This window comes from Microtus ochrogaster, linkage group LG12 (genome assembly GCF_000317375.1).
Source record: "Microtus ochrogaster isolate Prairie Vole_2 linkage group LG12, MicOch1.0, whole genome shotgun sequence".
NCBI classification, from domain to species: Eukaryota; Metazoa; Chordata; class Mammalia; order Rodentia; family Cricetidae; genus Microtus; species Microtus ochrogaster.
The window spans coordinates 4,754,299-4,768,532 of record NC_022036.1 but is presented as its reverse complement, the minus strand read 5'-3'; the positions used below and the strand labels follow the sequence as shown (position 1 = coordinate 4,768,532).

The following is a 14,234-nucleotide window of genomic DNA, read 5'->3' as shown; positions in this document are numbered from 1 at the left end:
GATACATTATTCACACTGATGTTGACAATGGGTAGGGGATAGGCAAGAGAGCAGGCAAATTCACAGGCAGGCAGGTAGATAGACTTTGGAAACTCAGCCTTGGCAATATTTGCATCTGTTCAGAAGAGAAGAAACCTTTTCATCCCCCTCAGAGAGCCTGCATTCTCACCTCTGGCTTCACGTCTACACTTAAGGCATGTGGAGAGACAAACATATTGGAGATACTTCTTAGACCAACCAGTAGCCCTTCATGAGACCCATCATGTCCACAGGAGAAATGAGCAGAGGTCACACAGTTCTGGAACGTCAGACTGTTGATAAGACAGTCACCACTTTATTTATCACTTTAATTCTGCTGTGCCTGGTGGCAGTGGTAGGCAATGGATCTATCATTATAGCCCTGGGCATGAAATGGTTGCTCCGGAGAACACTGTCAGCTCATAATATGTTGCTGATCAGTCTAGCAGCTGGTCGCTTCTGTCTGCAATGGGTGGTGATAGGTAAGAATATTTATGTTTTCCTGAATCCAACAGTCTTCCCATACAACATTGTAATTCAGCTCCTAAATATAATGTGGGACTTCCTGACTGCTGTAACCATCTGGTTCTGCTCCTTGCTAGGCTTCTTCTATTGTGTGAAGATTTCAACCTTAACCCACCCTGTCTTTGTCTGGCTAAAGTTCAGGGTGCCTGGGTGGGTACCATGGATGCTACTCAGTGCTGTGGGCATGTCGAGCCTAACTAGTATCCTGTGTTTCATAGGCAATTATCTGATATATAAGAACTTTCTAAAGAGTGACCAACAACCTTGGAATGTCACGGGGAATAGCTTAAGAGTCTCATTAGAGAAATTCTACTTCTTTTACATAAAGATGATTATGTGGACAATCCCTACTGCTATCTTCAGCATTTTCATGATTTTGCTCCTCGTATCTTTGATGAAACACACAAAGAAGACTCTCTTGACCTTCTCGGGACTTCGGGATGTTAGAGCACAGGCCCACGTGAAAGCACTCCTCATCCTCTTCTCCTTCATCATCCTTTTCATCTCCTGTTTTCTGACCCTGATACTTAGTTCTGACAGCAGTACACTCTTTCAGGAATTCAGGTACTGGGTGTGGCAGGTGGTGGTTCATCTGTGCACAGTGATACACCCCATTGTCATTCTCTTCAGCAACCCTGGGTTGAAGGTAGCGGTGAAGAGGAGATGCTGCTGAAGATCCAGGGCAGCTGGAATGGTGGCTGATGATAACCATGCACAGTTGGTCAGAAGACATGAGAGCAGGGGATGTAGCTTCTTTTTTATGTTATGTTTGGTATTTATTCCCAGTTTGGTACACATACTGATCCATGAATAACCTCAGTGCAATAGGATTCAAGGTGGCCTCCAAGACTCTAAAAATGAACAGTCACTGATACGCATCATGTTATCTGTGGGGCTTGATATCATCACAGGACCAGAGAGTTTTGACAGTCACTGTGATATATCTTTTGGAGGTTAAGATTATCCCCTGGGAACTGGGTGAAGAGACCCTCACACACCACATGATAATTCCAGTGCTGAGTCAGACTGGAAAAGATGCTTATAACGTCTTCTTATTTCCCTCTGGAGGCACTCCTGTGAACCACTCTTCCCTTTTCCCTGCTTCTCAACAGTTTAGCCATTTGCCACGGAGATTTCTTTCCATCATCAGACACAAAACAAAGTCGTCCCTGCTCTAAATTCTCTACACAGACCATGGTATACTTGGTGCTTGGGTACAGCAGTGTATGCCATCTTGAATGTTTATATTCTCAGATGACCTTCTGAGATCCCTCTGAAAGCCCAGGGTCTTGGATCCGTTTATCATCAAAGTCCTCTGCAATGGTCTGATTTCTGAGTCTTTTCTGTAAATTTTCAGTTGTGGCTCAGACTTACCTTCTCTTATGTTGATATAGGGATGGGCTGAAGCTTTTGATATGGACAAGATCATCTGTGTCGATGGAACTTAGGCTTAAGAAGAGAAAGACTGAGGAACTGCAGACTGCATTTCTGCTTCCCTACACTAGTTATCCTTTGAGCTCTTCAAGCAGACACCTCTCAACTTCTGGTCCCTTGAACATCTCTCAGACAGCTTTACTTTCTGTTTGCGGCTGCTCCTCCCAGCTCCTCTGTGTCAGAAGAGAAATCCCTGTTGGATTTTCCAGACTGACCTTTGTGCTCTTGGCCACATTGCTCCTCTCTAGTCCTTCAACTAAGACAAAAATGTCCTTTTACGTTTTGCAACCATTCTCTGTTTATTACTCTTTTCTTCTGCGACAAATACTCTTCTGAAGTTTCTTTTCTGAGAAACAAAAACATTCCCTCCCCTAATTTCCTCACCAAGGGACCAGTTGCCAACCAGCTCCTTGCTGAGCTTGCCTTTGCTCCTCCTTCCAAGCTATTGAAGTGTGTTTCTCTAAGAACACGTATGATCGCCTACTCATTTTACATTATCCTGACCCTCATTCTCCTATAGCTTTTGGTGTTTACCTCTCTTGATAGCAAATGGTTTCTTAGGAAACTGTTTTTTTTTTTAAACAAAAGTTCTACGTAATCTTTGTAAAGGGTTAAGAAAAAGATTGCAAACATGGTTAGCTATGATCTATACCCTTAGTTGTCTAGAATCCAATCCCATCTCACTCCTTCCTGTTCAGATACGGCCTCCAGGTGGGTAATTACCAAACTCTAAACCTGTATTTTCTCTACTTGCTGAATTTTATCACCTACCAGTTCATGAGCATTTCACACACAACAAATTCAGGTTCCTTCTTCCTCCCTCCGGTGTTCTTTCCTTGTGTTCCTACTAGCCCCTCCCATTGTCCTGGTGCAGCATTGTTCTACCACTTAAATGGGGGGAAATTCAAACTTCTAGGTTTTCATTCCCCACTTGGTATCTAAACAAAACCAGCATAAGAACAGCACTGTGGGCAAGGTAATATGAACAGGGGAAATTCTACATTGTCCCACCCCTAGGTGAAGATATACAGGTGGTTGATGGTTACTAAGAGAAGGAGACTCAGTTGTTTTCAGGGATGAACTCCATATAGGTTGTCCAAATCCAAGAGGTCATCGCTGAGCACAGCAGAACTGAAAGGATGTAGTAGGTTACACACACACACACACACACACACACACTCCTTCCTTGTTTCTCTACCAACTCCCTAGCACCATATATATATTATAAAATTGTCACCGTAAGTAATAGCTTATCAATATTTGAGGATGTTAATAAATATTATCTTCAAGAAAATTTCTTTCATATGTATGTATACTCTAAAAAGATTAATTTATTTTTATTTTATGTGGATGAGGGTTTTTCTCAAAGTATGTCTGTGAACCATGTGTGTATGTTGCCCATGGAGACCAGAGGAGGGTGAGATCTTTTGAGAACTGGAGTTATAAACAATTTTGAGTTGCTATATGGGTTCTGGGAAGCAAACCTGGGTCCTCTGTGAGGGCTGCAAGTACTCTTAACATGAGATAAGGTCTCATGTAGCTCAGTTAGTCAGGACCATTATGGAGCTGAGGATAATCTTCCATCTTTACTTCCAAGTGCTGAATTGTTTCTATATTGGAAAGTTGTTAGAAACATTGTTTGAAAAAAAAAATAGCATAATACGTGGCTTTTTGATTGTCTTCATTATGTGTATTAATAATTGTATATGAATTGTCAGTGTATCTTAACACAACCAATAAAATATCGGTTATGAAAGAAAACAGCCTAGCCTCAGGTATTTTATTGTAACACTGCTATACTAAGATGACTACCATTACCAAGCTAATCTATGGAAGGCAAAACTCTGATCTATTCCAAGAATACATAAGCAGCTCTTGGTGCCTATCAGACCAAATGCATGCCTCTGAACATGGTACTCAAATGCCTCTACAATCTGTCATCTTCCAGGAGAATCCTATGTTTCAGTGAACTAGGAACGTCACTGTGGTGAGTGAACCTGAAGCTGCTCCCTGCCACTGGGAAACGTTTTTTCTATCACATGTACCTGTCAGAATCCTAGTCAACTTTTTGCCTTTCTTCTTGGCTTTTAAAGGTTGTTCCACATGCTCCTTCCCCATCGAAGCCTTTCTGTATGATCACCAAGCTTTGATCTTTCCCACTTTTGAGGATATGCAAGTTAGTATTCTCTGGTTGTGACCTGAATTCTACCTCATGGTGCCATTATTTGTAAGCTGTGTATTTCCTAGGAGATACTAACTTTTACAGGGATGGGTAACTGATGCTCTTCCGTGTGTGCTCTGCAAATGTGTATAAGCACTTACTGCCTTAAATAGATGGACCAGGGCACCTGACAGCCAACTAGGACACACATGCATTTGCCTGCTCAGTTTTGTGTGAGCTGCCTGTGACTCTTTGGCTAGGTTTAAGCAATAACTCTTTCATTAAGTCAGGGGCTAACTTTCTAGAATCCAAGTCTTTGTTTAATTTTCTAGCTCAAGAATGTACCATGGAGGAATAAAAAAATGTAGAGGTGAGAGTGCACATACCATTTTGTGATAGCTGTTCATCCTTTTTAAATACATTAGCATGTTGCTAAGCAACTGTGCATCACCGGCTATTAGGTACTTCCTATCACATCTCATAAGAAGCCAGTTCTTGCCTTTGTTACTCACTCAGTCTTCCTCTCCAGGCTGCCCTATATACGCTTTTCTTTGTTCCTTTTGGGTTTCACATCATTAGCTAAGAGAAGCCTAGAATCTGAATGGCCTATCCACGGAGACAAGTTCATTTGGAGCTTGAGCTCACAGCAAAAGATAGAAAGCAAAGTTCGCTGCATTTAAGAATACTTAATGATAATTTGTTATTATTGTTACCTTTGTTCACTGTCCAATTTCTGCATGTATTACAATGGTGACATTAGTAATGCTTATTTACTGAGTTTTTAGTTTGTATAAAGCACAGGGCTAGAATATTAACTTCTATGTTTGACTATGCATTTATTTATATGAATGTTTTTACCTGAATATATGCCAAGGCCAGAAGAAGGCATCAGATCTCCTGGAACTAGAGTTATAGACAATTGTGAGCTATCATGTGGGTGTTGAGAATGTAACCCAGGTCCCCTTCAAGAGCATCAAGCGTGCTAAATCTCTGAGCCATCTCTCCAGTCCCTATATGCATGACTTCTAAATACCATAGCACAAAGGAAATTGTGACCTAGGTTTATTTGTGCTGTGGTTAGTAAGTGGTAGAAATGGGATAAGTGACTGCTATCATCCTTAAAACAGCGCAGGCTGAGGATGGGGCTCAGAGCTTGAGTACTTGCCTGCTAAGCACAAGGCCTTGAGTTCAGATTTTCAGTACTGCGAAAACAAAACGAAGATGAAGTAGTGTGATGTAAGAGCGACCACCACTATCAGTCAGTACATGGGCGAAAAGCTATGTATGGGAGGCAAAGCACTGTAAACCCCAGGTAGAAAAGATGATTTAGCGGCGCTCCAGCACATTCACACTCTAACCTGGAAGAAAAAGATGAGGCCACTTCATCATAATTTCCAAGTAGATGATATTTAATATGTTACCTACATCTTTTTTTTTCTTTGGTTTTTTGAGACAAGGTTTCTCTGTAGCTTTGGAGCCTGTCTTGGAACTAGCTCTACATCTTAAAGCTCTGTTTATTTCTTACAAATGATGTAATTTGTTCCCTATATTTTATCTCGTAAAATACTAGCTCTAAATTTTAAGGAGTCGAATGTGACCTGTAATCCTCAGGAGGCTGAGGCAGCAGGATCACTGTTTGCTCAAGGTCAGCCTAGGCTACAGAGTGAGTTCCAGGTCAGTCTGGCTAGAGCGAGATACTGATTGTAAATAACAAACCAATAAATGAATACACAAATAAAGAGATGAATAATTTAAGGAAATGTTTTGATACATTTCTTATCTCTTTGATGTTGTTATAAGGTATGCATATATCTTTCAATTATCTTAAATAGAGAAACCCTGTTTGTTTGTTTATTTGCTTCTTTCTTTCTTCCTTTTTTTTTTTTGGTGTTTTGAGACAAGGTTTCCCTATGTAACAGCCCTCGCTATCCTAGAACTCACTTTACAGACAACACTGGCCTCAAACTCACAGAGATCCACCTGCCTCTGCCTCCTGAGGGCTGGAATTAAAGGCTTGTGCCACCACGGTCTGGTGAAATTCTGCTTTCTTAAGTATTTAAATAATAAAATAATTTCAGGATAGTTATCAATACAGTTTTCAATATTAATACATCCTAAAAAAATTGTGAGATCATCTCTAAACATCCTAGAACACCACTGAAAATGTTTTAATACTAATTTTTGATAAACACTCATAATACATTTAGTAATATAACATTTACATTATCTGAAAACTTACAACATATTTATTGAATCTAGAGGCAGTCTTACAAAGTTAAAAAAAAATTGGGGATGATTATGACTACCACTGTTTTCATTTTAGTAAAAATTCCTAAGTTAGAGAAGGCAATTAGGTTAAAGGCAACAGAAAGATGAGGACAATTTCTTTTTATGTTATAAATATATAACAAGGTAACTTTATTTACCGGAGGGGGAAAGGGAGAGGGAAAGGCAGAGGTATTAAAACCACTACGGCATACTAGAATTAATCTTCTCTCATTCTTTATAGCTATCATTGTCATGTGATCTGGTACCCCAGGATCTCAGCCAATAGCTGCTTTCTGTGTTCTTTATTCCAGAGACACACAGACCTAATGAGTGTCTATCCTAGTGTTATTTTTTAAACTTTCTTTTTATTTGTTTTTTGTGTTTTTCACATCATACCTCCTGATCCCACCCATCTCCACCCCACATCAGAATAAAACAAAAATAAAATTTATGAGAAAAACAGGGAATAAGAGGGGCAGAGAGGGGAGGGAAAAATCGTATCACAGTGAGTCACGCACTCAGTAAACCCCTTTGTCCATGCATTTTTACCTGCAGGAGTTCACCACCCAGAATCATTGGTCTGCTTCAAGGCCTCTGGTCTCTGCTACACCATGGATGCTAGACCCTCACTGGGACTCTTCCTCTGGACATCCCGTTGCTGCACTGTATTATGGAAATCCTGTAGCCTTGGGTCCACAGGGCCGATCCCACATCCAACCCCCAACCCCCCCCCCCCTGTGTTCTAGCAGATCATAGATGGGGTGGATGTTGGGGGTGGGCCAACACATAACCTTGATGCTGGCCCTGGGTACTTGCAGGGTTGGTCAGCCTGCCAGTTCTCACAAGTTCCGGTCTTCCTCGCCCGTGTCAGGGTCAGTTCTACTGTGCTGCCTAGGAGAAGTTCAGGGTCCACGCTGACCTTGAGTGCTGCAGCTGCCAAGGGGGAGGTTCAGCTCGCTTATCAGTCACTGGCAATGAGGAGTGAGGGTTAAAGGGTGCATCTATCCCTCATTCACACCACCACGACAGATGATTAGTGGGGACCCCTCTCCCGTGTTCACCCTCACCCCTATCGTGCTTCCTGAGTGAGATGCAGGGTCTGCCCTCCTGAGTGCTGCAGCCGGTGGGAGGCAGGGACAGGTCTCCGGCTCTTACGATATCAGGGTCAGCTCTACCATTTGCCTCCGGCATTGAAGGGCAGGTGAGGGTGGGTGAGAAGGTTGGGGTGAGAGGCTATCTCTTCCCAGTCTAAGCAGTTACAAGGCATGAGTATGGGACAGTTCACAACTTCGGAGCTGGCTCACCCACTTCTCTGCCAACAAGGTTGACTCTATTGTCCTGCCCAGGCGAGATGCAAGGTCCACTTGAAAGAAAAAAATGTAAAAAAATTGATTTATTTATTCAATGTATGTGAGTGTTTTGCCTGCATATATGTAAGTCTGCCACATTCATGCCTGTTGTCTGAGACCTCAGGGGATCATCAAATTTCCTGAAGTGGAAATAAGGATGGTTGTAAATCACCATGTAGGTATGGGGAACTGAAACCAGGTCCTCTTAACTGATAAGCCATCTATCCAGCCCAGAAAAAAGTTTGTATGCTATATATGTGTGTGTATTTATATCATACTACATTAAGAGGTAATTTGAAATGACCCAAGTCAACATTAAAATTGCCATAGAACATAGGGGCAGTGGGTAGAGCGGCCTACTACCAGACCCGATGTCTCTAGTTTACTCTCCAAGATCCATATGGTGGAAGAAGAGAATTGACTAATTCCTGCACTCTCTCTGGCTTTCACATGTTGGCTCTTGACACTCATATGTCCCCTCCACAAATAAATAAAAATGTAACAAAATATTAAAAACTGCCATAGAACAAAAAATTTTAGGTGTTGAGGTACAAAGTTAACACTCGGAAATAAGTTCTGATACACAAATAGTTACCAGCTAGAATACACAATGAAAGAAAGGATTGTTTTGCTATAACAAATGCCTAGAAATAAACCTACGTGAAATGTACACTATGTATAAGAAACAAAACTTAAAACACCCAGTAAAATAGGAACTAATGGAATCCTATGTTCTTTCAATGGAAGAATGGATGAAGAAAGTATGGAATATATACATATTAGAGTATTACTCAGCAGTAAAAAACAAGGACTTCTTGAATTTTGCATACAAATGGATGGAAATAGAAAACACTATCCTGAGTGAGGTAAGCCAGACCCAAAAAGAGGAACATGGGGTGTACTCACTCATATTTGGTTTCTAGCCATAAATAAAGGACATTGAGCTTATAATTCACGTTCCTAGAGAAGTTAATTAGAAGGTGAATCCAAAGACAAACATATAGGCATTCTCCTGAATATTAACCTTCATCAGGCGATGAAAGGAGACAGAGACCCACATTGGAGCACCGGACAGAAATCTCAAGGTCCAAATCGGGAGCAGAGGGAGGGGGAGCACGAGCAAGGAACGCAGGACCGCGAGGGGTACACCCACACACTGAGACAATGGGGATGTTCTATCGGGAACTCACCAAGGCCAGCTGGCCTGGGTCTGAAAAAGCATGGGATAAAACCAGACTAGCTGAACATAGCGGACAATGAGGACTACTGAGAACTCAAGAACAATGGCAATGGGTTTTTGATCCTACTGCATGTACTGGCTTTGGGGGAGGCAGTTTGGATGCTCACCTTACTAGACCTGGATGGAGGTGGGGGTTCCTTGGACTTCCCACAGGTCAGGGAACCCTGATTGCTCTTCGAGCTGATGAGGGAGGGGGACTTGATCAGGAGAAGGGGAGGGAAATGGGAGGCAGTGGCGGGGAAGAGGCAGAAATCCTTAATAAATAAATAAATTAAAAAAAGAATATTTGACACCATAAGCATGTTAATTGTCCTGAGGAACTTGTTCATTTAACATAAGATTACAGAAATATCAAATTGAATCTGTATAAGAAATATGGACAAAGTCAAAGATTATTATGAAGTTGAATGGTGCCTAGAAGAAGACCATGAATCTAAACAGGGTCTCTCCTAACTTAAAACTCTAGTATAGCCTCACCATCTAAAACTGTGCATAGGGGGCTGGAGAGATGGCTCAGTGGTTAAGAGCACTGGCTGCTCTTCCCGGGGTCCTGAGTTCAATTCCCAACTACCACATGGTGGCTCACAACCATCTGTAATGAGATCTGGTGCCCTCCTCTGGTGTGTGGGCATACATGGAGGGAGAATGTTGTATACATAATAAATAAATAAATCTTAAAAAAATAAAATTATGCATAAATATATACCCATAGACTGGACAGTCCAGGACAACAAGTCTATATAATATAATACTTTAGTATAAATTCAGTGTAGTTGAAATGACAATTTCAAATCAGAGGAAAATTCAGTCGCTGATATTTAGAAAACATGATAGCTATCTGGAAAAACAACAAAAACAAAACAAAAAATAAAAAACATGTTGCCACATCTCAAATCATAAACAGGATAAACTCCAAACATATCAGAGACTTTACTGTCAGAACCACCATGATTGCCAGATGAAAATGGGAGGGTAAACATCCTTGAACACCTTGAAGTATGGCAAGTTTCTTAAGTTTGTGAAAGAAAAGATGGAGTCATTACAGTGAAAATATCTGTACGGCGAAAATGTATAAGAATATTACAAAATATAAAGTTGGGAGAATCTCTTCCATCTGTATCATAAAAAGCTTTAATTTCAATTTATAAATAGATACTACATATAAAAAAATGAACAAAAATAAGAAAAAAACCCCTTAAGAATCTGAGCATGAAATTCAAAGAAAGGGCAAGAAAGAAAAGAAATATATTTAAATATGATTTATATTTGGGGAAATATACACTTAAGAAGACTGACTGTAGTCCTAACACTTAATAGGTACCCATTTGTCAAACTTTCTAAACATTCACCAAATATTCTGTTGCTAAATTGTCAAGGAAACATTGCTCTCCTTACATTGCTGATGAGAGTATAAACTGGTACAATGCATACAGAGGGTAATTTGGCAATATAAAATTGCACCCTTTGATTCAGCAATCCTCCTTGAGAGTCTGGTGTAGAGCACGCCTCTTCATGGGCTGCAGTTTGTACCTCGCCCTCTTAGACCTGCTGTGACTCGAATCAGCAACGAAAGGGGAGGAGCCTGGCTGTGAGCAGGCCTGCCAGTGTTTTGTAAGGAGTCTATTGCAGGATCTGCAGAGAAAGAGTAGTCTGCTATACAGCATTGGCAGGAAGAGCTGTCTCTGTTGCTTAGGAAGACCCGGCAGAATGTAAGAGTCTATGTTGCTGCCTTTATTGGAAAATACCCGTGTGTCTCCATCTCATTTTTCTGGGTCCTGCTGTGCCCAGATTGGTGTCCTAAGTTTTTCAGAGAATTAACATTTTACCACATCTTAATCACTCACTGTGTGCACTCCTGCTTTGTTTCTCAGAAATTTCAGGCTTTACAATCACATGTGAAAAGATGATGATGATGATGATGATGATGATGATGATTATTTAATGTGACAGGCATAGGAGCTTCCTGGCCCTTTACCTGGATCTTGTGTTGGACTTTCCAAGTCCTATACTCATGGTTTTCTTTTTGCCACGTTCTCCATCACAGTCACAGCCTTGCCATCTGGGAGCTGTCTACCCAGAGAGCACAAGAATGCAGATGCTGCAGATGTGCTAGCTTTGAGGTGACTGGGAGGGGGCGTGAAGGCTGCTTCCCTTAAAATGGGGGAATATACCCTAAAGTAATGGCCATTAATTTGCACACTATCTTCAGCAAATAAAATACTCAGGAGTCAGGAAGTTTTTGAGAATGATTTTTTGCTGATAATATTTCCAAGAGACCTACTCTGAGAATCTACGCTTCCCATCCACATAGGATTAGAGTTTGTGGGCTTGGATGTCTTGCTTTGCAGGCTCAAGGACACTACCAAAAAGAGACACAAGAGTCCTAAAACTTCTATGGCTTTCACCTAGTTATTTTCTGTTCCTGGTCTCAGAAGATCAGGCAGCAAGGAAAAATTTTCCTTTTGATATGAATATTTGACCATGATTATCATAAGGAAAAGGAGCTATGAGAAATATGTGCCACATTCTTGGGACAATTGAGTTAACCCCTGGGACTTTTGAAGCTGTATCTTGTAGCACAAATTCTAATTGGTTTTATAATAAAAACCCAGAGTCAGATATAGGGATTAAGGCTGGAAGATCAGAGAAGCAGAGCGGCCAAATACTAGAGAGTTTTTACCTCTACCAATACTCAGACCAAAGGGGCAATCCTGTCTATCTAATCCTCAGACTGAATGTTGTTTCTATGAAACCTCAGACTGCATGCTCAGACTGAATCCTCAAACTGAATCCAAGCTCCTGTCTCCTTCTGCCTAAAATTCCTCTGTCCACCCAACCATATCACTCCCGTCCTCACCTCTCTAGTGCTTGGGTTAAAGGCATGTGATGAGTTCTGTTTCTCTTTTAGACAGATTCAATCTCGTGTAGCCCAGGGTGGACCTGAACTCACTAAGATCTGTCTGCCTCTGTCTCCTGAGTGCTGGGATTAGAGGTGTGTGCCACCATTGCCTGGGCTCTATGGCTAACTAGTTAGTGTCTTAACTCGGCATTCTGATCTTCAGGCAAGCTTTATTTGTTAGATTACAAACCAAATATCACTACAGTATCTACTGTACCTGGGCAAGTACAATTGATATTACTTATAAGAGACTAGAAATAGTCTTGGACCCCTGAGAGATGAAGAACTGAGAGTGGTTTATACTTACATGTAACTTCAGAGTGGAAGACACCCATAGTTGGCTTCATTAAAACTCTTTGCCAGTTTCCTCAGAAATTTCAACCACCCTGAGTCATGGGGAAGCTGTGAGGAAATGGAGTAGACCCACTGAGAGGGCCAGGCAAAATTGGATGGTTTAAGGGGTAGGCTACCCTTCACGCATCCTCTCCCTTTCCCAGCTCTCTGCACAAGTTGATGGACTCATCACTGCCATGGCCTCTCTGCTGCGGTGATTTGTCTTTGGTTTGTTGGAACTGCTTTACCTGGAGGAGTCTTCCAGCAGCCTTTCCCATGACCTTCCTTGTGAGGATCTGTGGTCATGGCTGTCTGGTGTGGGATGAAGACAGTACAGTTTCCATATTTTTGCATGAGACAGACCCTGTAGTTCAGTCTGTAGCAAACAGGATCAGAGAGAAAGGATACTATGTAATCATTTTGTGTATTGTGTAGGCTTCCATTGCTCTCTCCCAGGTTTCCTACTTTCCTGTGGGTTCCACCTGAAAGTAGCTTCTCCAAATATCAGTTGTTCAAGTTTCTCCACCTCAGTGTTTCTATCTTAAAAATGGAGCAGAGTAAGCTGGGCCGCGGTGGTGCACGCCTTTAATCCCAGCACTCGGGAGGCAGAGGCAGGCGGGTCTCTGTGAGTTAGAGGCCAGCCTGGTCTACAAAGGGAGTTCCAGGACAGGCTCCAAAGCTACAGAGAAACCCTGTCTCGAAAAACCAAACCAAACCAAAACAAAACAAAAAATGGAGCAGTGTCACATAGTTTTCATGAGGAATGTCTCTTCTGATCTACACATGCATATCGTTCTTTACGTACGCATGTGATTGTCCTTTTCAAACCTGTATCAAAACCGAACTCTTGCTGTCCTGTGAGTCTCGTTCTAACACAATTATCTCACTGTTTTCTGTCTGCTGACTTTGTGTCTGTATGTGTCATCTTCATCTCCCAGTTGCTTTGGTCAACATCTTTGGGAGTCAATGTCTGAAACTCAGCAACTGGGCTGCCACATCATTTAACATAGAGCTAAGGCATTTGTAGATGACAAGCTTCTGGGTTGTGGTTTCATAGGAGGCAAAGTTGCTCCTTGCTTCTATTGGAGGTCAGATTGTGGCACAAAGGTTTGAAAACAGAAGGGACAGAATTGCAGCTGTCCCGCTTCCAGGAGAACCTCTAATTCTGCTGTCCGGCACCACCTCCGCGGCTCTGGTCTGGTGCAAGCCACTGTTATCATACGGCTGTTTTATTACAATCGCCTCCAAACTGGTTCTGCGGCTTCTACCGTCCTTTTACCTTTAGTCTGTTTTCAGCACAGCAGTCAGTAGGATCCATCAGGAATACAAACTGTATCGTGTTACAGCTCTTTCGTAACTGTTTGCTTTCCACCTGGAGAGTGGGGCTCAAGTCCGAGGGCGAGAGGAAATGCTTCAAATCTGACGTCATCTGCGTGCGCGCATTAAATCCTCCTCTCAGCTTTGGAAGAGAACAATAATTTGAAGTTTTTCCTTGGCAGTGTCATGCCTGTGTACAATGTCTCGATTATACCGAACCCAAATCCTTCTCATATCCCTCTAGTCTGTTTGGCTTCCTTAATGGTCCTTGAGGGCTTCAGGCATCTTTCTCCGATCCTTGCTCTTGGTAATTGGACTTCTCTAGATAGTGTCCCGGTTTACTCCTTTACTTCTTCCAGGCCTTTCCCATGTTGCTCATCTAAACCACAGACCTAAATGCTGCCTACCCTGCTTTTTCCTGCAGTTACTAATATCTAATGTATTTATTTTTATCATCTACAGTTTAGTTCTTTCACTACAATACAAGCTCCAAAAGTTTGGAGATTTGTGCCTGTCCCGTTCCCTACTGGCACATGGTAGGCACTCAATACATATTATTTGACTGCATTTATTAATATTATAATAAATGAGACTAATTTTATTCACACAGAATTTTTCTTCCTACATCAGTAAGAATGATCATTGGTAGCTAGATCATCAGCTGACATTATCTTTCTTTTTCTTTTTTCT

General features: G+C 41.7%; 1 protein-coding gene across 1 annotated transcript; it reads left to right on the top strand.

Annotated features, from left to right (window-relative positions):
• The first annotated feature begins 250 nt into the window (after positions 1-250).
• On the top strand, positions 251-1,216 carry Tas2r60 (taste 2 receptor member 60). The gene has a single exon (XM_005363817.2). It carries the CDS (start codon positions 251-253, stop codon positions 1,214-1,216), a length of 966 nt encoding a protein of 321 aa, XP_005363874.1.
• Positions 1,217-14,234: the final 13,018 nt, after the last annotated feature.